This window comes from Podarcis gaigeae, assembly GCF_964106915.1.
Source record: "Podarcis gaigeae genome assembly, chromosome: 8".
Taxonomy (NCBI): Eukaryota; Metazoa; Chordata; class Lepidosauria; order Squamata; family Lacertidae; genus Podarcis; species Podarcis gaigeae.
Genome location: NC_139684.1, coordinates 3,877,944 through 3,904,013, shown reverse-complemented (window position 1 = coordinate 3,904,013; position 26,070 = coordinate 3,877,944). Strand labels below are relative to the sequence as shown.

Genomic DNA, 26,070 nt, shown 5'->3' with positions numbered 1-26,070 from the left:
AGGCCAGAAAGGAACAGAGTTATGTGGAAGCTCACGCCACCCTTTGTGGACAGCAGGCTTCAGAGGCTGACGGTCAGGCCTGTCTCTTTAGAAAGCGGCCAGTGGTTGCAGAGAAGCATGTCTGCCAACAGTCTCAGTTACATGGAGGAAAAACACTTGGCACGTGCTCAGGGACACTCTCCTGTTTAATCCTCACCTCCCATTGCATTGCAGGGGGTTGGACTAGATGACCTTTGGGCCTTTCCAAGTCCATGGTTCTATGATCTTTCAAAGCTGAGCACTGTCAATCAAGACGGGTCCCAGAGCTCAGGAATTTAACCCTTTCCTGGGTGGTGGCTGTTTACCTGTTCCATCTGGGGTGGACCTCACAAACGTCGGCAGCATTTTCACGGAGGCTGTAGGGTTGGTATCCGCCCCAAGGCCCTTCTCCATGTCTTTCCGGAACCGATTTGAGATCTCCTGCAGGGTTTCATCTGAAAGCCGCATGTGGTAGAGGTATTTGTCAATCTGGGGGAGGAGAGGGGAAAGCGAAGTCAATTTGACATTTGAAAGAGACATCTCAACAGCGCTAATCCTCGAGTCTTTGGTGATCTCAGTCCACCACAGACCCCTCAGGGATGCCGTGAGAGAGCCACAAGGCAAGTCTGACCCTTTTCCCCGAATCCAAGGAAAGCTTGTTGCAACAGCTCTGCTATTATATATGGAACTGTGTTTCCTATGAGATCGTCCTTTTATGCGCTACGCTATAAAGATGGAACTTTTCAGAGACTGACGAAACCTAGAGCCGCCCATCAGCTCTGCAAGAACCCGCTGCTTGGTTGGAATCTGGTTGGGAGCCTCTGGGCCTGCCAGGGGCCATCTTGCCTGAGGAGAAAAGGGCACGATGCATTTTATTACCCACATCAAAAGATAGTGAAAGCTGGAAAGCTGATCATGGGATCTCTATGCCTCTAGGAAAGTGGCCAATGTTTTACACAACTACATTCTGCCTCCCCTACTGGAGGAGGCAGCATCTCTTGGAAGACCAGCTGCTGACAAGCACAGCAGAAGCAAAAGCTGCTGTGGGGCTTGGCTCTGGCTTCCCAGAATCAGCAAGGGGTTGCACACTGCAACGGCAGGGTGCTGCACTAGACAGGCTTGTGTTTTTAAAGTGAGCTCTCAGAATAAAACCATGCCTATTTGCACCATCTGAAATCTCAGCATTAGGGGCGAGTGTTGATCCTTTTGTCTCTACAGTTAGCAAAAGTATCGAGCCTGTTGAGCACTGAGAATTTTTCCTGTTCTAACAACAAAACATTGAAAAACAAACTGTTCTTCTTATAAAAGGTACTGGGCAATGTGGACAATTGGCCAAATCTTGTCTGGCCCATCAGCTTGGCTGTGGTTGAGTGGGGAACAGAAGTGGGTAAAGGAACAGAAGTATGAGAGGACGGGCAGTAGCTCAGCGGCAGAACACCTGCTTTGCATGTAGAAGGTCCCAGGTCCAATCTCATCTAGCATGGCCAGTGCTCAAGGATGATGGGAAGTAACAAACAGCATCCAGAGGGCACCAGGTTGCCTACCCCTGTCCTAGGGCCTGAAACCCCAGAAAGCCGCTACAAGTTAGCAAGGCCATATAGCACTGGGGCTGATGGGAGTTGTAGTTCAAAGTATCTGGAGGGCACCAGGTTGCAGAAGGCAGGTGCAGAGTGCCCTCGTTGCATATAGCTAGGCTCTATTCAGTAGAGATTCAAGGAAATTAATGACGCACCACTGCATGTGGTTCACAGAGGAACTGATCCAGCTTGCTTGTCTGATTTCATATCAGGGCTAGTTATTAAACAGCCGTGCAAATATTTACTTAATATTGCACCTTGCATTTTGCCTCACAGATCCGGGTTTCCACAAAAGAGAGCCATCGGGGATCACGAGCCAGGGCAGAAGATGAGGGCGAGAGCGTGGACGTTGGAGGGCTGCAAGGCAGTCCAGAAAGCAGGGCTCACAGGGAAGGCAGGTCAAGGAATGCCAGATCTTGCCCAGGCCTCGGCTTCTGAATTCCTCCCTCACGACACGAGGTAGCAATGTTTAGTTTTACAGAAAGGATCCCCAGCACTGGAAGAGCTAAGAGCTAAGCTAGAGGTTGAGGTCATCCGGATCTCAAATTCCATATGCTGCAACTCCACAGAGACACAATATATGTCAATGAAAGGGGAAACTCTGTCCTTGCTGCGGCTTAGTCTGGGCAACTTCCAAGGAGGAAATTATTGAACACAGAAAAACCCCGGAGCCTGCCAGGTTAAGCAAACACAAGGCAAGGCTTAGAAAAAGCTGCCCTGCGCAGGAGGAAAAGGGAGACATGAATGGTCAATTGACACCAGGGAGCATAAAGTCTCCCTCTCCCAGGGAAGGAATTCCAACAGGTGCAGCCTGTGCAACTGCTGCCTCTTAGAGAGCCTTCTTGGCCACAAGTGTGTGTCATAGCGCACAAGTGGAAGCAGTGAGCTGGAAGAGCAGTCCACCAGCACCTGAGGCTTCCACAAGAACATAAGCAGTGTTAGAAACACAGATATATAATCTAATTGCCAAATAACACCTTAAACCTAGGTTGCCACAAAGGAATCTCAAGGCACCATTCCCCCCCCATGAGATTTATTATTGTTATTATTATTCATTTCGTTTCTATACTGCTTTATGTTTTAAAGAAAGAATCTCGAAGTGGTTTACAACACATTGAAACACCAACAAAGCAATCCAGAATAAAACAAATTCAAGCTTCAAGGAAAATATTTCAGATGCTTCTCTGAGTTACATTTTGCTTTCCCGATATTTATTTATTTATTTACTTAATTCATATAGCTGCCCCATAGCAGAGGTACTCCAGGAAGCCAGTGTGGAGTGGTGGTTAGAGTGTTGGACTAGGACCTGGGAGATCAGGGTTCAAATCCCTACTCAGTCACTGAGTGGCCCTGAGCCAGTCACAGCCTCTTAACCTACCTCACTGGGTTGTTGTAGGGATTAAATGAGGAAGGGGTGAAAAAGGAGGGCTATAAATGCAATAAACAAATTATTCTGCTTAACTGCCTAAGAAAGCTGGAGGGGCTAGTCAGATGCCACTGTTATGAGAGGGAGAAAAACTTTCCTCTACTTTCTCTATGCAATACAATGCAAAAATTCCAAATGCCTCCTTGTGTTACACAGGCAAGTGAGCCAGCACTGCTGCTGCCGCCCCATCTCAGACATGACGCAAACAACCGAGGGGCAGGGCAAGACGTGCTTGCAGAACAAACCACATTTCTCTACACATGTAGGAGCAAAAATGACACAGAACAGGAACTTTGGGCGTGGCTTTCACAATCTTCTGCCGGTTTGAGTATGAAGGGGTTGTACACTTGTTGGAAGGCAAACTGCTTCCTGTAAGTCTTGCCTCCTCCCATTTAACATATCTTTCCAGGCAACCAGCCTGTCCCATGCTAGGAGTTATAGAGTATTTCCACGGTGCCAACTCAAGGGGGAAGAAGTGTGTCATCTTCTTGTTGTAAATCTGGCCTTCTGCTGTTCTGTGCAAAATCAAGGAAACATTGCCAAAATTAAAAACACAGGAATCACATGTGGTGCTTGTGGCTCTGCTCTGCTATGGAACGGCAAAGATGAACAATAGTGTGCTTGTTAACTTTGTGCTGCTGCCTCTCAAATGCATCCCAGGTTTGTGGAGCAACCGCCCAAAGCCCTTATGTAAGAATACCCATTTGGAAATGCCGCAGAAATGCTCATGGGAAATGTATGGAGAAAGACGGCAAAACAAGCCATGCGTCACTCGCCCGGTCCTTCGGATGCAGCCACCAACCCACTGTCCCACAGAAGTCAGTGGGCATCAATTAGGGAAACCACGTGGAGAAACACATTGCACACCCACACCCTGAGAACAACTGGATCCCAGAGCCATGTGTCTCAACACAAGTCCCCCTGATGGCTGAAAGCTGACTGCAGCCCAATCAACATTCGATATTGTGGGCCGGTAAAAGTGGGGCTGGCACAGTTGTAGTCACAGCTAAAACCCCATCTGAGAACTGCTGTTGCTTGGAGAGTCACACAGCTCTTCGGCTTCAGGTTAATTTGAGTTCTCTGGAGCCTCATTTAATCATCATCATCATCCTCTGCCCCTCTCTGAAAGATAAATTGGCCCCAAACAACCAATATATCCTGGCATATTAATGTTCCGCACTATCCTTAAAATGCTAAAGAGGAGGAGCTCTGACAGTTACGGTACTTTCCTGGTGGATGCCCCACCACGGTCCACACGTTAAGCATAGGTGAACAAGCTAAGATTTAGGATCAATCCCAAGAAGCACAGAGAGCCTTGGAGGGGGAGCCACGGGCCTTTAGATCACTTCCTGCTGCAGCAAGGGCTGAAGAAACTGGGCCTGCTTGTGGCTTCATGAATGAAGCAGGACAGTTACCCAAAGCCCTTTCACAGCAGAACATGAGTCACTTTCCTGCTTGTCGGGTTCCTCCCTCCCTGGTTCATCTCCACCCTCAGTTAGCACCACAGCCTGTGTCTGAACTCTTACCTGGGACAGAGAGTTAGCAACCAATTACCAAGCAGAAGCCTGGGCCCTCCTGCTGCAGCCTCATGGCATTCAGACACACCTTCGGCAGGGAGAGCTGCCACTGCCAATAATGCAAGGGGAAGGGCTGTAGCTTAGCAGCAGAGCAACTGCTTTCCATGCAGGTACCCATCATCTCTAGGTCGGCCCAGGAGAGAACCCTGCATGAATAGGGCATGCTGAATTTTTCAGCTTCCCAAAATGAGGGGTGCTAAAAAGTTGTAACATGACTTGGGAATTCAAAAGATATTTTGGTTCAATTAATATAATTTAGTTTTGCTTGGTAAGTACAATGTGTGTACAATTGCATAGAAATCATTAAAAATGATTGCCAATTACATGCAGTTGTTGTTGTTGTTGTTTAGCATTACTTAATATTTCCAGAAGGTACAATTAAAATTCTTTGGTTTTCCAAAAATAGTTTATGTGCTTCTTTATCAAACGTAGATAGACTTACCAAGTTAAGTACAATGGTACCTCAGGTTACATATGCTTCAGGTTACAGACTCCGCTAACCCAGAAATAGTTAAGAACTTTGCTTCAGGATGAGAACAGAAATCATGCTCCGGTGGCGGCACAGCAGCAGCAGGGGGCCCCATTAGCTAAAGTGGTCTTCAGGTTAAGAACAGTTTCAGGTTAAGTACGGACCTCCAGAACGAATTAAGTACTTAACCCGAGGTACCACTGTAGCAGATTTGAACTTAAGAACTACCCTGACAAACTAATCAACCTGCTATAGACCCACAAACATAATCTTAGTCAGCATCTTTGTAGGTTTTGGTTGGGTTCTGCCAGGAGGGGTTTAGATTTTGAAAGACTTGGATTCCGATCCTGTCTCAACTTGCTGGCTTGCTTGATTCCCTCAACCAAAATCACTAGCTTTAGAGAGAACAGGCAAAGATTGAGGTACAGCAAGGATCTATTATAGTCCACCTCTATGCATGTTTACTCAGAAGTAAATATCACTGAGTTCAATTGGGCTTGCTCCAAAGCTAAGTCTGCATATGATTGCTGCTTCACTGCACAACCCTATGCACATTTACCCTCAAATTCTCACAAAGTTCAGGGGTTTACTCACTAGTAAGTGACTTTCTAATTACAGAAACTATTCTGTGGATGGATGACTTCATTAACAGGCCCTTTCCGCAGACTCTACTCAATGATACTAAACTTCTTGGCAATGAAATTCAACTTTGAGAGTGATCTAGGTATCCCAGTGCAGGTGCCCTCTTTGGGAATATCCCAGCAATGTAAACACAAAAGGATGCCCTGAATTGCTAGAAATTATAAGCCAAAAGAGCTCTCCCACTGTCTTTCCTTTGCATCTCCTCCACCTCAAATTGCATCAGTTTACGGTGCAACTTCTGCAAGAGCATAAATGTCCATGAGTCACATTCATAAGTAAGGGCTGGGGAAGTTCCTTTTCCCTAAACGCAGGCAAGTATTAATTAGGAAAAGAGGGAAAACATTACAGAATCCCTTGATTACAGAAAGACTGAGTTTATAGCTCAACAACAAAAGTCAGTGACTTATATAACATGGCTGCAGTGTTTCAACAGGCACATCCCAAGGGCAGTTCATGAGGAACTGGGATCCTGAACTGGAAAGAACCTGGGGAAAGCTGGAAAATAGAATCATAGAACTGTAGAATTGGAAGATGCCACGAGGGTCATCTAGTCCAACCCCCTGCAATGAAGGGCATTTTCACCCAACCTGGGGATTGAACTCATGACCCTGGGATTAAGAGTCTCGTGTTCTACCAATTGAGCTGAGATTTGTGTTTACAGCTTTGGAACCCTCTGGAGATTTTTACCTGCCCCTCTTTCTTTGGAAGCAGCACATTGCTGGTTTCCACCAACCACATTAAAACTGCAATTGGTCAATCGGTCCCTCTAGAATAGCCTTACCCATTTCTGGTACTTCCAAGATGCTTCTAGGTCAAGTGTGAATAACTCAACGGATTAAGGTAAAAGGTAAGGTAAAGGACCCCTGGACAGCTAAGTCCAGTCAATGGCGACTACGAGGTGCAGCGCTCATCTCACTTTCAGGCCAAGGGAGCCAGCGTTTGTCCACAGGCAGCTTTCCGGGTCATGTGGCCAGAATGACTAAACTGCTTCTGGCACAACAGAACACCATGATGGAAAGCAGAGCATACAGAAACACTGTTTACCTTCCTGCCATAGTAGTACCTATTTATCTACTTGCACTGGCGTGCTTTCGAACTGCTAGGCTGGGAGGAGCTGGGACAGAGCAACGGGAGCTCACCCCATCGCAGGGATTTGAACCGCCTACCTTCTGATCAGCAAGCCCAAGAGGCTCAGTGGTTTAGATCACAGTGCCATCCACATCCCTAACCCAATGGATTAGAATTGTAAGAATCTGGGACTTTTTGTCCCACATTACATAAGAGCAGTTACTCACCTGATGCCATCAAGCACTCTCCAACTTTTTCTAATGCACCAACACGGATGCAGGGGCTACCTCAAAAGGATGCCCTTTGGGGGTTCTATGTCTCTGACTGCACTAAGGGCTCTACAAATTGCATGCAATACTTTTCCAAAGTTTCTTCCACACCATGTGCTGCATGGAAGGTAGGCAACACCATTGAGGTTCAAGCAGTTTGGTTTGCCAGGGTGTGTCCTGAACAAAAAGAAAGGGGGTGCCTTCCCCCAACCCTCCCCCCCCCCAATTCTTTTCTGTCTCCTTATTTTCTGGGTCCCAAACTACACCTATCCAAATGAAATCTGGTTGCTGCAGGCATGGTCCATTTTAAGTGGAAGAATCACTTTCAAATGTGACCCACTTTGGACAGAAAATAGTTAAAAGCTCAGACCCTTCTCTCCTCATCAAGGAGGGACAAACTATTATTTCACAGGGAGCCGCAATTAACAAGATCAAAGGAATGGCCAGGCTGTGGCATACAGGCTGTTCCCAGGTTGCAACTTAGTAAACCATCAAAAAGAAGAATGCTAATTGTGCTACATTCCCTCTGTTACATCTTCATCTGCACAGAACATCCTTCACCAACTGGTGACCTCCAGATGCTCTTGGACTATAATTCCCATCAACCTCATCCACAAGTGGGGCTTATTTGCAGGTTTGGATAGGCAGATGAGGATGGAGGAGTGAGTCAATGAGCACTCAAGCAAGGCAGAAGGCATCCTCTCTTAATAAGGTTTGAGGGTTCCCCAACCTCATGGTCAGAATACAATTCCCATCAGTCAACATGGTTGTATGATGTTGATGTGTCCCCTGGTGCTGATGCAAGTTGCAGTCTGAAACATCTGGAGGTCAGCAGGTGGGCAAAGGGCGCTCTAATCAGAGGGAGCCAACTCTGATGCTATCTGTGATCTTTGTCATAACGACTTTCATAGCAATAGAAAGAGATCACATGAGCTCTCCATTTGTTATTTCTCGACCCAAGGTCAGAAAAGGAGACACGAGTTATGCAGTGTTGGCATATTTGCAGTCACATTCCTCCAGAGACAGAAATTAAAACCAGCGTAGCATTTTAAAGACTTGCACAAGAAAAGGGAGGAGAGTAAGAATTAGAGCAAATGAAAGGAAGCAGAGGAACCCCTTTAGCCTGGTGTCAAATAACCTTCTGCACATGTGGAGGGATCGTGCTTCCCCTCCCATCACAGCAGGGCGTTCCCACACCCCAAACCTAGAGGAGAGGGAAGAAAATATCAAAACAGCTTTTCGGAAGTCCCTGGCACAGAGGGCAAACCTCTGCCCTGCCCCCTGCTTTGCAAAAAGGATCTTTTCCTCCTCAGAAACCCTGATACAGTGGTACCTCAGGTTACAGACGCTTCAGGTTACAGACTCCGCTAACCCAGAAATAGTGCCTCGGGTTAAGAACTTTGCTTCAGGATGAGAACAGAAATTGTGCAGCAGCGGTGCAGCAGTAGCGGGAGGCCCCATTAGCTAAAGCGGTGTCTCAGGTCAAGAACAGTTTCAGGTTAAGAACATTTTCATGTTAAGAACGGACCTCTGGAACGAATTAAGTACGTAACCAGAGGTACCACTGTAATTCTCACTAAGATTTCCTAACTTAAGTCAGCCCTGGGCCACAAGGGGAAAAGGGAGATCCCAGCAGCTCTTTTTTCCTCGGCAACTCTGGAGTCACAGGAAGGAGGAAAGCTGGAACAGTCCAACAGCTGGAATGAAGGGAAAGGAGCAGAGAGGAGTGGAAAAGGTTTTCCCGAGATCAAAAGCACAGCCCTTTCCCTGTGTGACTTTGACAGGCTGTTTGTATGTCTGGCTGAGGGATCATCTAGATCTAGGTGGTCCATGCAGCTGAGGCCTTTTTTTGGCAGTCCTCAGCAACATCTTATGCCCCTCCTAGCCCTCAGGCCACCTTCCCAAAGCTTAGTTAGTGCTTTCCCAGCTTTGGGAAGGCAGCATGCAGGCATCAAATTCTGGCCTTGCTTCCCCACCACCACCACCATGTCACAAGGCAGAGTGCGGCCGTAGGTTTTGTATCCAAGTACTCTCACTTGGTATGAAAAGTTAAGACTGCCCTGATCTAGATAGTAAGCCATCCAAAAGCAGAAGTGTCCCACTTGCATCAGTTCCTGTTGGGAGGCAACAGCTGCTTTGCTTCAGCTCTGTTTGCACACAAGCCAGCAAGGCTTGCCAGCAGGCAGAACAAAGTGGCTTCTGCAGGCAGCACATCTGGGACACTGGGCAGTAGAGTCGTGAGGGGGCAGGCAGATCTGAGCCAGGATGCACAACCCCCACGGGACATCCTCCTGCGTACAAGTCCCCCCACTCACTGTGATGGGGAAGAGGCTGAGGAAAATGTATCCCTGCAAAATAGCAATCCGATCACTCTTGACACTGATTGGCAGTGACTGTTCAGGGCTTCAGACTGGGAGGTGCCAGAGATTGTACATGGCACCTTCTGCATGCACAGCAGTCACTCTACAGCCTGTCCCTGTCCCTGCTTGGTCAAAGCGGCCATTTGGATGTTGAGGATCAGAGGATCCTCAATCAGAGCCTTGAGGATCAGAGGGTTTGGGCTGGTCCTGCTGGCAGCAGGTCACCCACATCCAAGCGCTGCTGCTGTGGGCACTCACAGTGTTGGCACACTGAAGCCACTAGCAAGCTATAATGAAAGAGGTTGCCTTCTGTGGCCGTCTGCTGCCCAGTGTCAGAAAGGCATTTGCAAGGTTTGATAGCCAAGAGGTCACAATCCGGCTAACATGGAATCTTAAAGGCACCTAAAAACCCTAAATGAATGCATATTGCATCATTACAGGCAGCTGCACTCCACTCTGCACATGCCCCTTGCCAAGATTAAGCCTGGGCATTGGAAACGAAAAGCCAGCACGGAACCAAGTGCCAATCCTCTGCAGGTTTACTCAAGAAATACCACACAAAAGCTTTGCCTCAGTATAGGCTCTGCAGAAGCATGCCCACATCTATAAATCTTCATGTGGCATGCTATTATATTAAGCTACTGCAAACTCAAGTCATCTGTATTTAAATACAATTAATCTTGCTCCTGAGGCTCCAACCACACACACCAGTCTCTCCCACAGAGTTGCTAGGCTAAAAAAAGTTTTCCCAATGCCTAAAGTTCTCAGAACTAAGCAAGCTTCTAAAAAGGTAGGTTTTAAAAGTCACTGCCTGGAGGCTGAGGTCCACGGAAGCGGATGCCACAAGGAGGCGGGGCGTAATTTTTAAGTGAAAACAAATTCCTTTGTTGTCTGCGGGGGGGGAGAGATCATCCGGGATCCCTCCATCGCCAGTACCCGCTCCAGTCATCATAAAGGCTGGAAGAGGCCGGGGAAGGAGTAGCCCCAAAATGCGGGGGGGGGGGGAGGGCGGCTTTCTTCCAATCGTATCACGGCATGGACTTTCCCCCCTCCATCCTGAACCACTGAAGGGAGCAACTATCGAGAAGGAAAAAGCAGGATTGGGACCCCATTTCTTCCAGATATCATGGAGGGGGGCGGCGCTCTCCTCTGCAATACATGAAAGTTTGGAGAACGGAACAGACTTGAGTATGGGGGGGGGGTGGAGGCCATAGTCCAGCCTCCCACCAACGGAAGGGAGAAAATGTCCCATCTGCATTCCACGTGGAAGCCGGAAAGAGCGCCTTGCATCTCCTGCTGCAGCTCAAAGACCCCACCAATATAATCCTATTTCTCCCCGCGCACTGATCAGATCGTAGCTGCAGCCGCCGCCGCCGCCGCCGCCCCTTCCCCCTGTCCCGGGAAACGGGGCGCCCAGAGCCGCCCAATCCACCCCAGACGAGAGGGTCCCTGGGTTCCCTTTCATGAGATCTCCGCGTCTCCCGCGCAGACGGGAATTCCCCGCTTTTACGCTCCAACTTACAAAGCACGCAAACATTCATTGCGCGTCCCTCTGAGCGCGTGCAGAGCGGCGCCCGCCCCCCCCCCCCGCCCCACAATCTCGCCGCCGTTTCCCGAAAGGACCCCCGAGCTGCCCCCACGTGCTCGCCCCGCTCCCTCGCCCAGCCCGGCCGGTCCCTCGGCGGGGCCCCGCGCGCCCTCACCCGCTGCACTTGGCTGTGGTTGAGCTCGGCGAAGAAGTACGCCAGCAAGTGGGAGGCGATCATGGCGCGGCGAGACGGGGCCCGGAGACCCGGAGCCGGGAGAGGGCGGCGAGGACGAGGCGGAGGTGGCCCTGCCTGGCTACCCGGCGCGGGAACAAAGTGGCTTCTTGAGGCTCGCCAGCGATGCCATCCTCCCCTGCCGGCTCCCGCGTGACGCGCCCTGCCCGGCGCCTCCCATTGGCCTCAGCCGGAGGGTGTGTAGAGTCTCAACCGAGGAGGAGGAGGAAGCAGTGGCGTAGCGTGGGGGGTGCAGGGGTGGCCGGCCGCACCGGGCGCAACATCTGGGGTTTAGGGTTAGGGGGCGCAAATCCACGGGTTAGGGGGCGCAAATTACTTGCCTTGCCCCGGTGCTGACAACCCACGCTACGCCACTGGGAGGAAGGCGGCTGCTCGGAAATCTCAGCGGCCCACCCAGGCGGCAGCAGGCTCCGGAGCGAGTGCAGAGTGCAGCGCCCGCCCCGCCCACAGCCCAGGCTCCCCAAGGAAAAACGCGCCCGGGAGGTTGTGGCTCCGTTGGTCACCCGCCCACCCATGCCCCACGCGAGGCGCTTCTACTCGGACACAAGTCCCAGGATCCGTGCCCAGGCATAGCCTCGGGTATCCGAATGGGTCCAATGCCCCATCCGGCCCTTCCCTTTGCACCTCCCTGGCCACGAGGGCGCTTTCTCGCCCTGGGCATCTTGCTTGGGGCGGCTGAGCAAAAGGAGCCCTAAAGGCGCGGCAGCAGAGAGGCCACTTTGGAGATTGGGGCTCTTTATTGTCCTGCAAGTGCAACATCGGAAACTAGCTGCGCCCCCGTTTGTGCATCGAGTCAGCGCCCCTCCAGGCACCGCATCCCGCTCTGACCCGCCGCGCACATGGCGCTCCGGCTCCCAGGTTGAGCTGAGGACTCGACGCGCAGCCCCGCCTCCGCCGGCGTCGTCACTCCGCCGGGGGCTGGCGAGCGTGCAGAACCGCACGACGCTCGCCTGAGCCGGGAGGGGCTGGCGCAAGGATCGCCGCCTGCCGGAGACGCGCTGCGGCGTCGGGTTCCTGAGCGCGTGCGGAGTGCGGCGCCGGGGCTAGACGCGCTGCTTCGGAGTTGGCGGCCGGCAGGCGCGGCCAGAACTTTGAGGGGGGCGCGAAGCTTACTCCCCCGCGGAGCCCAAAGGGTGGAGGAGCGAAATAGTTCTTATCGGGACAGAAAGCCATTTTAAATTCCAGTATGCACCCTGAGGGTCGTGATGATTCTCCATTAAAAATGGCTTATATAAGGAAAGCTAAAAGTGCTTTTGGTGCCCTTTGAGAAAAGACTTCCGAATAGAAAGCTTTATGGTGCTGTCACGTTCTTTGGCAAAGATGGGGAACCTGTGGCCCTGCAGAGATTGTTGGACTCCAACAGCATGGCTGGTGGTTAGGACATTTGTGCCCTGTCCTCCAAGCCCAGAGGAGCTTGCATGCAATCAAGCATAGTATTTGGGGACCCCCACAAATTTCCCACTCCTCTTCTACAGGATGGGCAAGCAATCCACTCAAACAGAGCTGTCAATCAGGCTGTCAGTTATTTTGCAAGTGGGATTGAACTACATACCTGGCAAATTCAGTCAGAGACACAGAAGACTTCCACACCACCAATACATTCTAGGATGGATTCATTCACATGCTGTCAAATCCAGGTTGTGTAATTTTTATTTTTATCATGTATTTTGTATTTTTTAATATTGTGTTTTTATGTTGCGAACCATTCTGAGATCTACAGATGAAGGGTTGTATACAAATTTTAATAATAGTAACAACAATAGCATATTTGGCCTTCTTGTGTAACAAAACCTATATCCAAAAAACCCCTCCACCCCACCACTCCAGACAGTTTGCAATAAGGACCATGAAGGGGAAGATGCATTGAATATCTGAAATGATGATTGCTTGAACTAACATCATATAACCTCATTGTATAGTCACAGTTGTATAATGAGAACCAGTACGGTGTAGTGGTTAGCATGCTGGACTAGTACCTGGGAGACCAGGGTTCAAATCCCCCACTTAGCCCACTAGGTGTGACTGCCGGTCGCTGCCTCTGAGCCTAACCTCCCCCTGTAGAGTTATTGTGGCGGAGAAGTATGTATGCCACCTTAGCTTCTAAACTAACAAATCAGAATCAATGCTCTTTAGACACACAACATTGTAGAACCTCCCACCCTGCATTCTTTGTACAATCAATTCAGAGTGAATGCTGAACAAACAAATTGTCCGGAAGTGATTGTACTGCATTACCTGTGGTCTCTCCTCCAATGAAATGAAGGAGGAAACTGAAGATCTACTAGCTGAGTAGCATTAAAAAGCCGTGTGTCATTCTACCAAAATAACTCCATCTACACTACTGAACACTCTGCCCCATGCTGGTGCTAAACTCCCCCAATGTAGATTTATGCTGGCAAGTTGCACCCACAGGGCAGAGAGTGGGCACAGCCTAGTTTTGCCCCCCTCTAATCTCTATCACACCAGCAGCATGCCAGCAATAACAGTGGCTCTTTACAGTGGATCTGCAGCTGGTGGCTCGTGAAGTTGATCATAGCAATGTCATTGGCTGCCTCCACACGCAGTGTTTGTGGACAGTGTAGTCCCTGACTGGGAGACCATGGCATAGATTCAAGTAATGCCAGGGACACACCTGCTGTTTTTACATTGTTTCTTATTTGTATGTATATATCCATTTAAAATATTATGAAATTGCTTCTTAAATAACATGCTTCACAAAGTGCTTTATCACATGGAACCCCCAATAACACCATGCAATATTATGAACATGAAGGGAGCGTGCTGGATCAGGCCACCCAGAGCCCTGTGGAGAACCCACAAGCAGGATTCGATCACAGGAGTGCTTTTGCAGTTTCCAGCGACTGATATTCAGAAGCATTTCTGCCTGCGACTGTGAAGTCACAGCTTAGCCATCATGGCTAGCAGCCATCGATAGACAAATTCTTGGAGGAGGGAGCCAATTCTTTTTTAAAGTCATCTTTGTGGTTGGTGGCCACATTACCTCTTGTGGGAACGAGATCCATAATTCTAACTATGTGCTATTAATTTTAAAACAAAGAATCTGATCTAAAGCATTGCTGGCCATGGTGGCTGGTCCACTGCAGCATCACCCTCATCCAGCCCCCACCTATCCGCCTGCCTTCTCGTCTCAACCAGCCTAGGGGGTGGCACTGGCCAAGGTTGTCCGCCTCCTCCTGCTCCTGGGGTTGCCCTTGGAAAGTCAGCAGGGAGGGGGGAGATGGGGACAAAACTAGTTGGTTCTGCCTCTCCTCTTGGCACGGACTGGCCCTAATTACTGTTTGGGCTCCCTGCCTTCCACCCCGTGAGTCCAGATGGGTGCCAGCCACTGTGGCCAGTCACTGTGTTTTCTTCCTTCCCCGCAAAGCTGAACAGGTACAGGTGGTGTATCCACAAGACTGTGAAATTCTGAGCATAAACCTGCTCTGCTCATCTGTGTAACATCCTACCACTCTTGGGCAAGAGAGCTAGTGGTTAGAGTGTTGGGCCAGGTCCTGGGAGACTGGGCTTCAAATCCCACACTCAGCCATGAAGCTCGCTGGATGTGACCCTGGACCAGTCACAGCCTCTCAGCCTAACCTGCCTCTCAGGGCTGGTTGTGGGGGATTAAACAAGGAGGGGGACGACCACATTGTCACTTTGAGCTCCTTGAAGGGAGAGCTGGGGTAGAAATGCAATAAATAAATAAAATGTGTTAGAATGGTTTTTTTTGGGGGGGGGGGTTTGAAGAGGATGAAACCAGCCCAGCTAAATCAGCAGCTGCAGTACTTTGAAATGATTACCCAATTTTGATGGCCAGTGATGGGTTTTGATCTATGTAAATAATCTACAAAGATGGATGCATTTAATTAGGGGACAAGAAGTTAGCAGCAATTTAAGATATTAAAAATACCATGGAAGGTGGAGCTCGAGTGTGGTTTCACTATATCCTAGGGCCACAATGTTTAACCAGTTAATTAGTTGATTAAGGCTGTGGTGCTGTACACAGCTGCATGGGAGTAAGCCCCACTGAACTCAATGGAGCTTGTTTCAGAATAAACCTTATATAACTGGTGCTGGTTAATTGGACAGCAAATGTCTCAGAGGTTATTAGTAAGACAAGTGCCTATGGAAAGTGCAGCTGGCAAGAAGCAGCATCTTAAAATTGGGAAGTCCAGGACCTCTTTTACATAGGAGAGTGACAGTGACTCTTCTGACTCCAGGATGACACACACACATTGTAACTGGTTTTCAATATTGCGATATATCACCAGCTAAATATCATGATATATTGATATATCACAGTATCTGAAATAAGGAAAGAACTACGCAGAGGCAAACAGGACAATGTCCTGGCAACTACTTCTGCAAGTCTTTGCAATGCACCGCTGCTACTGCCAGCACTCTCTATCACTACCACAAGGCCTCACAGGCCACGGCTGTTACTGCTGCCACTTTCCATTGCTGGCATGATTTGGAGAAAATGGCCTTGTGAACCAATTTTGGGCGATGGGCAGGAAGTTCCGCAACACCTGATCCACTGTAAATTGGAAAGTGTGCACTGGAAGGTTCAAGTGCCTCTTTCTACAAATGTTAAATTGTGTTTTGTGCTTTAAAAAGCATACGTTTTCCACCCTGATTGCTTTCAGAGAAATAAATATTTAGTTTCTTCATGGTGATTCACTTTGTAATTTTATAGCTCTCCCCTTTTAAAGGGCCTTCTTCCTCTCCCTTGAACTGTGCCCTGCGAATCTAAAAGCCCCTCCCAGGGCATCTGTCCTGTCTAAATATAGCCTCAGTTTTATTGAATGCTGTAAAGGGCACGGAAGAATTAATACTTCCTGGGGAGCCTTCTGTACAGCAGCACCTTGACTGGGTTTTATAATCCCTCGCAATCACTCTCTAAGGCAAGTCATTTAGCACAGAACCGAGAGGGAGACTTTGTTCTCCCAGAGGACATTAGAGGTGTGTCTGAATCACACAGGTCCAGGGGTGGGCTGATACGGCTGGAAGCCGCTCCACGAAAAAACAAGACCCCTGCCCAAAGAAAACTGTTTAGGAGAAGAGGTGGGAGTGGGAGTTATTGCCACATTTTAAAATAAAAAGGTTCTAGGCTGGAACCCTTTTTGATGTGGAAAGAGGCATGTTCTTATGTGAAGTTCCTCAGAATCTAATGTGGTCCAAATCCAAGCAGAGATTCATCACCAGAAGAGCACCAGACAGTGGTCCATTCAGTTCAGCATCCTGTTCTTAGATGATCCAGACACTGATCTAGCCCTTATATAGGGAAAGATCATTGGAAGTCAAGCCTGCTACTGTCACAGATGCTGGTGCTGTTTAATCTTTTCAGCATGACACTACGTCATTCACTGACTCCTGCTAAATCCCAGGCAAAATGAATGCGTGACTCAGGCTCAATAGAATGGAGAACATCTGCCCTTTGCTTGTAAATGACTTTTTAAAAACCCATTTCAAATAAGATACATGCAAACAGTGGATAGCTAAGCCCTTTCCTCAAGCATCTTGGTAGGTCTGCACAGATAAAATATGAACGGCACTCTCACTCCCAGTCTATCTAGCCCAGCATCCAGTTCTCACCTTGGCCAACCAGATGCCCAGATGGGAGGCCCACAAGCAGGAGGCGAGCACAAGAGCAAATCACCCCTCCTCTGGTTTTCAGCAACTGGGATTCAGGGGCATGAAGGCAGAGAAGAGCTGTCCTGGCTAGTAGCCCCCGATAGCCTTCTCCTCCATGAATTTGTCTCATCTTCTCTTAAAGCCTAGGATGGTGGGAGTGAGTTCCATAGCTTAGCTATGCATAATATGAAGATGTACTTTCTTTTATCCGTCCCAAATCTGTATGTGTTACTGTTAACGAAGCAAGCCAGCTGCCCAAGCTTTTGCTTTGCCAGCACTGAGATAGTTCCTACTCTCAGGCTCACATTCGAAAGACATGATGCAGGAGGGAAAGGGGAGGGTTGGGAAGAGGGGAAGCAACCTCAAAGTGACAGCTTTGCCTTTGCAGATTCTGGCCATGGGTAAGAGCAGCAGCCCACCGCTGATCTCAGTGGCAGCTCTGGCTGCCGTGCCCTTGATAAAAAGCAGCCTCATTGTGGCTTCTACCTGAGGATCTGTGGGACTTGTGGTTCTGTGGTTGGAAAGTGAGATGCTTTTACTAAAAGAGTCTGACCACAATTCCCAGAATCCCTTCAGAGAAACCTCTGCAGGTGCCTCAGGTGGTAGAATCCTGCGAGCGTGGCACCACACACGCCACTGCCAGAGAAGCAGAAAGAAGCAGCGGCGACTGAACTCTTGTGAGATTTCGCTGCTGCTGCTGCTACAGCTTCACCTCACTTTTCCCATGGCAATGAGCCACTCATCGCTGCTGCCACTAGAGAAGCAATAAGAAGTGGCTTCTGTGTTCTGACGAGATCTCACCGGAAGCCGAAGCTGTGTGACTCCAGTAAGCAGGACTGCAGCGGCCATGAGAGAACGGCGCCTTCCCATTTCTCCTCAGGCAGTGAAACAGAATGTGTCCTGGTCATTTTACAGTTTCTTGAAATAGAAACAATGTTTGTCAGGCCAGTTTCCAAAGGGTAGAGAAGAAGCAGAGCACGTGGGGTGGGATGTGGGCAGAGCAAAGAATTCCTGCTGCTTGGCTGCTCAAGAAGGCAGAGCTCTAGGCTCCAGGAACACAAGCAGTCCTACCACCCTCATATCTGAGGGCAGCATTTCAATATATAGGTATCTGCCTATATACATAAAAGTGTAATGCTGTCATCACACACAGCCCCCATTGGAGGATTTGCAGTGTCACATCACAATCTTGGAAATGGTGTTGGGAAAATGAAAGGGGCACTTAGTAGTTGCATGGGGTGGGGAGGGGAAGTTCTAGAGGGTTAATGTGGGGAGAATGGTGGGGGATTGGTGAGTAGAGTGAGCAAGGACACAGCAGTGTGTGTGTGTGTGCGTGTGCGTGTGCGTGTGCATGTGTACACATATATATGACAGATCAGTATTGCTGCAGGGGTTCATGATGAAGAATACTGACAACTAGGGACAAAACCAGGGATCACAGCTCACTGGCAGAGCACATATGTTGCATGCAGGAGGTCCCAGGAAAAGTCTCTGGCATTTCCAGCTCATCCAGCTAGTGATGGAGAAGGCGCTTCTCTGTCCGAGTCCCTGGAGAACCATAGAGAATACTCAACAAGAATCCAGATGAACAAATAGTCTGACTTCATCCAAGGCAACTTCCATCACTGGCTCCTGCTACTGCATTTTAGCATTTATCACACTATAGCATTCTCACAGGCATTTGTCTCCATAATTATTTTACAACAGCCTTGTAAGGTAGGCTAATATTATGATCTCCCTTGTTGCAGATGGGAGAAAGGCTGAGACAAGAGGCACTTACATAAACGTGAATCCAGATGCCAGTAATCTTGGCATGAAAACACGCCCAACATTTCCTTGCCCATACAGGGCTCAGAGGGAGCCGGTTTTTCCAGCTTTGCACACAGCTGACTGCCTATCCTTTGTGTCAGTCATGAGGTCTCTCCCTTTTCTGGGAGGATGGCTGTGGACAGTGTAACTTGGCTGGACTTTGCATCAGTCAGAAAGTTACTTCCCCCTTCCCACAAAGAAGTAGACAAAATGTGTTTTTTCGAAATTGCATGTCTGTGTGTGCAAAGGGATAAGTCAGTAAAAAAACGAAAGCCCACTTGAATCATCAGAGCAAGAATGACCTGAAACTAAGCACACATGACGTATCGGCACAGGAGTGGCCCCCTACACAACCCAACTGCAGTACCCACTAAGAACATAAGAGCTTGCTGGATCAGGCCAAAGGCCCATCTAGTCCAGTATGCTGTTCTCACAGTGGCCAACCAGATGCCTGTGGAAGACCCCACAAACGGGGTGCAAGATGAACTCTCTCCTTCTGTGGTTTCCAGAGACTGGTATTCAAAAGCATTGCTGCCTCCAGCCGTGGACAATGTAGCCTTCATGGCTAGTAGCCATCAACAGCCTTGTCCTCCATGAATCTGTCTACACCTCTTTTAAAGCCATCCAGATTAGTGGCCGTCACTGCCTCCTGTGCGAAGAGTTTCACAGCTTAATATGCACTGTGTGAAGAAAGACCTTGTTTTATCTGCCCTGAATCTTCCAACATTCAGCTTCTGAGGATGTCCAAAGGTTTAGTAGGATTCGCCTTCCTTGTAATTTGAATCCAGTGGTTTTGGTCCAACTCTCCGTAGCAGCAAAAGCAACCCTGCTCCATCTTCCACGTGACAGCCCCTTGGCACCCAGGTGAGAGGGTGCAAATGTGGGTGAGCGGAAGAGCCGTGCTTGCATTTGAGAGCAAGTGGGTGGGTAGAGGCCCCTTTCCAGGGGCTCAGCTGTGTGAAAAGGACTCACGGTTGCCCACAATGGCTTCATATTTGAGAGAAGAGGACTGGAGTGACTTTAAAAACCATTAAGTCTTGCTCCTTCACACCCTATACCCTATAATGCAATTCACCTGGGATTTGTGCACCAGACCAATAATTTGTTGTGCAGGAGGCCTCCCTGAAAGAGCACGTGGGAAGAACTGCAAGGCCGGGTCAGAAACCTCCCTGTCCCTTGTAACCTGAGCATGCTGGCCTGGAATAGAAGCTGTCACATGCCTGCCAAGCTGCCCCATCAAAATGGTGTGGAAACATTTGTCCTCCGAGATTGACCACTGGTCAGACCCCGGTGCTCCAGCTTGGGTTGGACCTCAAAGTGCAGGGTCCTATGGCCCCCAATGACCAAGAAAGCAGCAGAGATTGGAGGAGGCATCAGCAGACAGGCCCAGCATCAGCACCTGAGATGTTCTACACATACCAGGGTCCATCAGGTCAGATGCTGGTTGCTGCAGCATCACTCCTTCCTTCTTTTTTAAAAAACCATATAGCTGAGGAATGGCCAAGGAGACATGAACATGCTCATTTTATTAAAGCTTTTCTAGTGCTTATTCCCAAATGTTTAGCAGCAGGAAACAAGACAGCAGCAGAAAACTCCATTTTATTCCCGTAGTCATGTTGGTGCTGTGAGTTTTTATAAGTATGAAACTGCACATGCTCGGAGTATTTCTTTTTGCAGTCCATATTGGTCAGCTGTTTTCTTGCTTTTTGCTCCAGCTTATCAGGAAGGCAGATGCAGTTGCAAAGCATATAATGGCTGCATGGGAGAGAAGTGTGATTTGTGTGCTTTGCAAGCTCCACACCACCCTCCATGCAGAGTCTGCAAGAGCCAAGCAAGAGGCAGCAGCCAGAGGCAGATTTAGTGGAGCACAACAAAGAGCCTTGGGGGCGCTACAACTATGGTGTAGAATGGAAGGTGAGAGGTGGGGGGTGCAGCAGCCACATAAGACCAGAAGGGCCCCTCCTGGATCCTTAGACCCCATTTCTGGCCATATCAGGGGAGCTGGAAGCTCTAGCCAGCCGTTCCCCCCATGTGCCAGCTGCCACACTGCCACTGCAAGGAAGAAGGTTCAGTGGTCTTGGTGCTGCTACTACAAACCCTCTTCACTCCTCCAGTGACCTCCACTTGCCTTTTTCCATCTAAGCTCCTGCCTTGCAGAACCATAGGCTCCAGGTTGACCCAGCCAAGCATAACTTTAGCCCAGGCATGGCTGCAAAGCACCTCCTCAGGAGCAAACAATTCGCAAGGGAGGAGGGGGTACTTAAGGTCCCACTGTCCCACTGAAAGTCTTTCCCCTACACAGAGAGAAAGAGAGACAGAGACTCTTCCATGTTTACATGGAAGATGGAGCCAGCTTGTTTTCTGCTGGTCCACGGAGAGGACCTGAACCAATGGATTCAAATGACAAGAAAGGACATTCTGACTAAACCTGAGGAAGAACTTTCTGATGGCAAGAGCCCTTTGACAGTGGAACAGATGCTTTCAGAAAGTGGTGGGCTATCCTTCAATGGAGGTCTTTAAACAATATTTGGACGGCCATCTGTCTGGGATTCTTCAGCTGTGATTTCTGCCTTGCAGGAGGTTGAACTAGATAATCCTTGGGGTCGCCTTCCACCTCCATGATTCTACCCCACCACTAATAGGGGTTCCAGAAAAGCAACCTGGGGAGGGATTTCAGAGAGAAGAGAGAGTGGGGTGGGTGGGTTTTGCAGGCATACATGCCACACAACCACCATTCTGCTGCTGAAGATTCTGCTGTGCTAAGGACACATTGCAGTGGGAAAGAAGTTGTTGGGTTCATGTTACCCATGGCTGCATCATAACATGTCAAAAGATGGAGTAGGTACACTAATGTACTCATTGCAATGCATCCTTTGCAAATTGGAAAACTGCATCACAACATCCGGAGAAATGCAGATTTTGAGTGACTGCCTCTCCTCTCCTCTTGCTTATTTTCCACTTTACTCCTCCTCAAGTGCTACTCAAGTGTGCTTGTCACAACCAGAGCTGTCAAAAGCTGGCTTCTTCATCCAGAGGGCAGTTTGCATTGCAAGCAGGATATATAAAGCACAGAGCAAAGGATATGAATGTCATTCATAATAACATATATTCATCTGTCAACATTACTTACATGGATTGCTTCTTGCCAGTTACTTTAAATAAATAAAAAAGTCTTCCAAACTGATATCATAGAGCTGTGTTTCTGCCAAGAAGAATCCAGGAGATTAAGGTGACAGTCCAGCATTTCATAGCAGTGATTTACAAGGAATCCTGGATGGAAAATGTACTTGGCTCATATTTACTATACAAACCTCTCTGATTTGGAATGTGTAAACACATTTGTTGTTGCCGATGATGAGTTTTGCCTGAAGTGTTGAGAGGCTGAGCAACCCTCTTACTTGTTTGTTTATGCATTTCTAGCCCATCTTTTTCTCCAAGAAACTCAAGGTAGCATACATGGGACTCCCCCTCCTCAATTTAATCCCCACAACAACCCTGTGAGCTAGGTTAGACTGAGAGGCAGTGACTAACCCAAGGTGTCCCAGTGAGCTTCATGGCTGAGTGGCAGAATTCGAACCCTGGACTCCCAAGTCTATTGCTGTACTGGCTAGGACTGATTAGAGTTGTTAGCCCAAAACATCTGGAGAGCACCAGGCTAGGGAAGGCTAGGGAATCTAAACTCAATGGGTCCAAGACCAAAATTATCATCTTCCTCCTCAAGAGTCATGTTACATCTCTCATTCTAGCATGGCAAAAACATCTCCCTTCCTCTCTGCCCCCTCGGCATACAATTCTGTGCCCTGTTGTTGCCTTGTTTTTGTTTGATTTCATTTAATATTTGCAACCCACATATTCCCCACACAGCATAGTGCAATAGTGTCAGAACAGCAGCCCACAAAGCCATATGTCAAATGATCAATAGAAAACAGCAAATAAAGATAATGCAATGTCCATTTCCAGAGCCTTAGGTCAGCCCCCATCGTCTCTGTCCAGAACTCTGCTGCAACTCTCTCATCCCTCTGATCATGCAATGCCTCTCCTGAGCTACATAGACTTCCTGTCAGTACCCAGATGCAGCCCCTCCTGTCTCTCCAGAAACATTCATGACTGCCTTCTCCTTATCCCTCTGCTCTTACATCCCAATACACACTTTCTGAAGTACCATTTGAACACTGAGAGCTCCACAGAATGACCACTTATGCCTTATTGAAACAGAGGAGATGCATTGCTCCAAAAGGGAAGTGGGCAAAAGAGACATAAACTTTGCATGTGCTAGCAGTTTATAGGCACAGGTGCAAATTTAGAAATAAATGCTATAATTTTTAAATGAAATGCATTTCATCATAATGACCAGGTGACCTCAGCTGTTCACTGCTGCTGGGCAACTTCAAGGCCCACTGATCTTCGCCTTTATGGTTCTTCCTCTTCAAAACAAACTTGGACTGGAAAAGCACTTTAAATAGAGGACTGTCCTCTGTAGAGCATAATGGATGCAACCTGAACAGTGGTTATTGCAATATGTGGTGCTTTCAATATTTGTTGCAGCATGTTGAAACCGACACTATGCAAGAAGGGAAGCTAAATTGTGTCAGTTCTTTGAAAATGAAAATATGTTGAGAAAGGACCCAAGACAGTCAGGTGGCAAATCTGGGTTGCACACATAACAGAGCACACCAGGTCTTGTGTCACCAGGCCTAGATGCCTGGTGGGGCTCCTGCTGGGGAGGGGGTCAGATAAGAGTCCCCTGGTTCTGCTGCAATGAGGAGGTAGGCACACTGAGTGTGGGGCTAGGGAGGGTGTTTTGCCCAAGGCTCTGTCAAAACCTGGACCCCAGACTGCCTCACATGTGCATTGCACATACCCCACTTAGGAGAACGGGTCAGGGAATGGCCTTGATGCACCTGCTTTGCTTGCAGAAGTTTCCAGGTTCAATACCCTCAAAGCTTGCAGGTAGGGCTGGGAAAAGCTGCTGCAAGAAGTGCTGGAGAGCGACTGCCAGTCAGAACAGACAACACTGAGCTAGTTGGATTCAAGCTCTGATTCAATATAAGGCAGCTTCCTATGCTGTCAAAGTAGCATATTTATCTCCTCCCCCTCTCTTGCCATATTAATGGTGCACTGCAGGAAATGGTGACATATTGAGTCAGATCATGAACCCACGAAGCTCAGTATTGTCTGCTCTGACTGGCAGTGGCTCCTAGCTGTACCTCTCCCAGCTATACCTGGAGATGTTAGCAGGGGCTGAACCTGGGACTTCTGCATGCAAGGCAGGTGCTCTGCAATCTGCGCTATGTTCCTTTCCCCAGCAGGTGGGGAAAGCACATCCTGCTTTTGTGGGGTCTAGTTGAATCACTAGATCTCAGTTATTTATAGTTCTCTTCGACGCAGTAAATGCGTTTTCATTTTGGGGTAGTTGTTTCAATTATGTACATGTCCGTTATTGTCACACAACATGACCATCAGGAAGCGAGTTCCGTGCTAATGACAAACCGTGTTCAAAGCTGTTCAGAAAAAGCTAGCATGGCAGGATGGAGGCTTCTGGGTGGGGCTGCAGGAGGTGAGCGGTGGGCCCTCCCTCGATGGAGGTCTTTAGGCAGCCCTCTGCTTGGGATGCTGTTAGATCTGGATCCCCTGCACTGAGCAACAGGTTTGATGAAATGGCCTACAAGACCACCTTCCCATTCTTTAACTCTAGATTTGTAGCTTGGGAGTATTTTTAAATGCAGCCTTGAATAAATGTCCACCTGGTTCATACCCCCCTGAATCAACTACAGATGTTGCACCAGCAGCTCCCCTTCCTAGAGAAACATTAAACAAGCAGGATTGAGCATTTTCACCAATGCTAAAATACTTGTACAGGTTTGTTTCCAAGCCTAGCTCAAAGTGCTAGACTCACCCTGGTATGGTCTGATCCCTTAGGAATCTGCCTGATTGTCATGTGCCTATGGAGGCTCTGTTCTGAATGCTTCACTCGTGGAGGTAATGAGCATGGAGGCTGTAGACAGGGCCTTTTCGCTGGTGGCACCCCAGCTGGGGATCTCCCTCCTCAGAACAAGTCACCAGCCACAAGCCCCATTAACATTACCTGCTCAAAATTTCAAAACCACACTCTCTCTCCCGTCTCTCTCACACATTATCCTTCCTTGAACCTACAGAGGCATTTCTGTCAATCTCTGTGCAACTCAGCCATTCCAAAAGACTAGCTATGGCAAAGAGGTCTCTAAGTAGAAAAAACATGTGATTGTCTGGGCTGTCAGTACGTCAGCCCTAGTAGGAAAGCCCTTCGTCCATCTGAAAACTGTGGTATGCTAAGGATGCTTGGAGTTGTAACTCTGTTATAGGAAAACTACAGTTCCCAGGATTCTTTGGCAGAAGTCATGTGCTTTAAGTGTACATTGGATGTACTTTGAAATTGAAACACACACACACACACACACACACACAGGGCTGGACCAAGGCATGTGGTCCACTTTGAGGCTTTCTACAAACCAGCAGTATATAAATTTTATGAAACAAATCAATGAAGGCAAAGTAAAAGGTGATGCTCCCACCAGACAGAATCCAACCAGCTTGGCAGGTGAATCCTATTGCAATTGCAGCAATGGAGCAACATTCACCCCCATTCCTGAGGGCAGCAGGGCAGGTTACAGGACTCACGGGGGGGAATTGGGGGCGGGGGGCCTTGCTCAGGTAAATGCCAGGGCTGAGCCTGAACCTGAACACATCCAGATAGGAGGGACAATGTTGAACTGTAGGCATTTACTCTCTGGCTGAACCCAAGCAGTCTGCACTGAGCAGAGAGAAAGCTCCGTTTGCCGATCAGGTCGGATGTGTTTGCTTGACTGACTCTTCTCATTTTTATTTAAATGCTCAATTACACAGTTAAAACAAATATTGTTGTATCTCAGTAAAGAGAAGATTCTGAAACTATTTCATGTATTTAATTAACACAGAGACAATTAATGCATTCTTTGGCAAACCCTCTTCAATACTTGGCTCGAATCAAGAGTTGAAGCAGAATGACTTGTAACAGAACAATGCAATTAGCCCTGTTCCCTCTTTCATGGGGGCAGCTCCAATTTAAAAGTCCACCGTTAACATGCATATTAGTCAATTAACCAATCAATCTTGCAATCAAAGCTAATTATTACGAATACATCTTTCTGCTTAAACTTCTGAACCGTTTCTTTTGCAAGCATTTTTTTTTTCCAAAAAAGGGGGAACATGTTATTCCTTTCCCAGCAACCAGTAAATGTGTGCCATGGTCTTATTTAATAAAATCTTGTCTGTTGTCTGAGTGCTCTCTTTTCCCAGACAGAGCTACATGCTTATTTTAAACCTCAGTATATGTGGGGAAAATGCTATTCTGAACCTTGCATCACTTACTACCAGCAGCAAGATTTTCGGGAAAACACCTGTCTGTAGAATTAAACTAAGGGC

At 48.3% G+C, this 26,070-nt stretch overlaps 1 protein-coding gene and 1 long non-coding RNA gene across 3 annotated transcripts in view; both read right to left on the bottom strand.

The window, feature by feature from the left end:
* LOC310851240 overlaps positions 1-26,070 on the bottom strand; it is a 984,470-nt gene that overhangs the window by 817,599 nt on the left and 140,801 nt on the right. The window lies entirely within an intron of this gene.
* HK2 (hexokinase 2) overlaps positions 1-26,070 on the bottom strand; it is a 52,358-nt gene that overhangs the window by 25,187 nt on the left and 1,101 nt on the right. Inside the window, exons 1-2 of one of the 2 annotated variants that reach the window (XM_083753211.1) lie at positions 11,110-11,390; positions 345-507 (exon numbers count right to left, since the gene is read on the bottom strand). In XM_083753211.1, the coding sequence (XP_083609337.1) occupies positions 345-507; positions 11,110-11,172 (226 nt within the window). In that variant the 5' untranslated portion in view covers positions 11,173-11,390. Of the gene's footprint in view, positions 1-344; positions 508-11,109; positions 11,391-26,070 lie in introns of those variants that run through there. The other variant, XM_083753212.1, reaches the window with a different exon arrangement.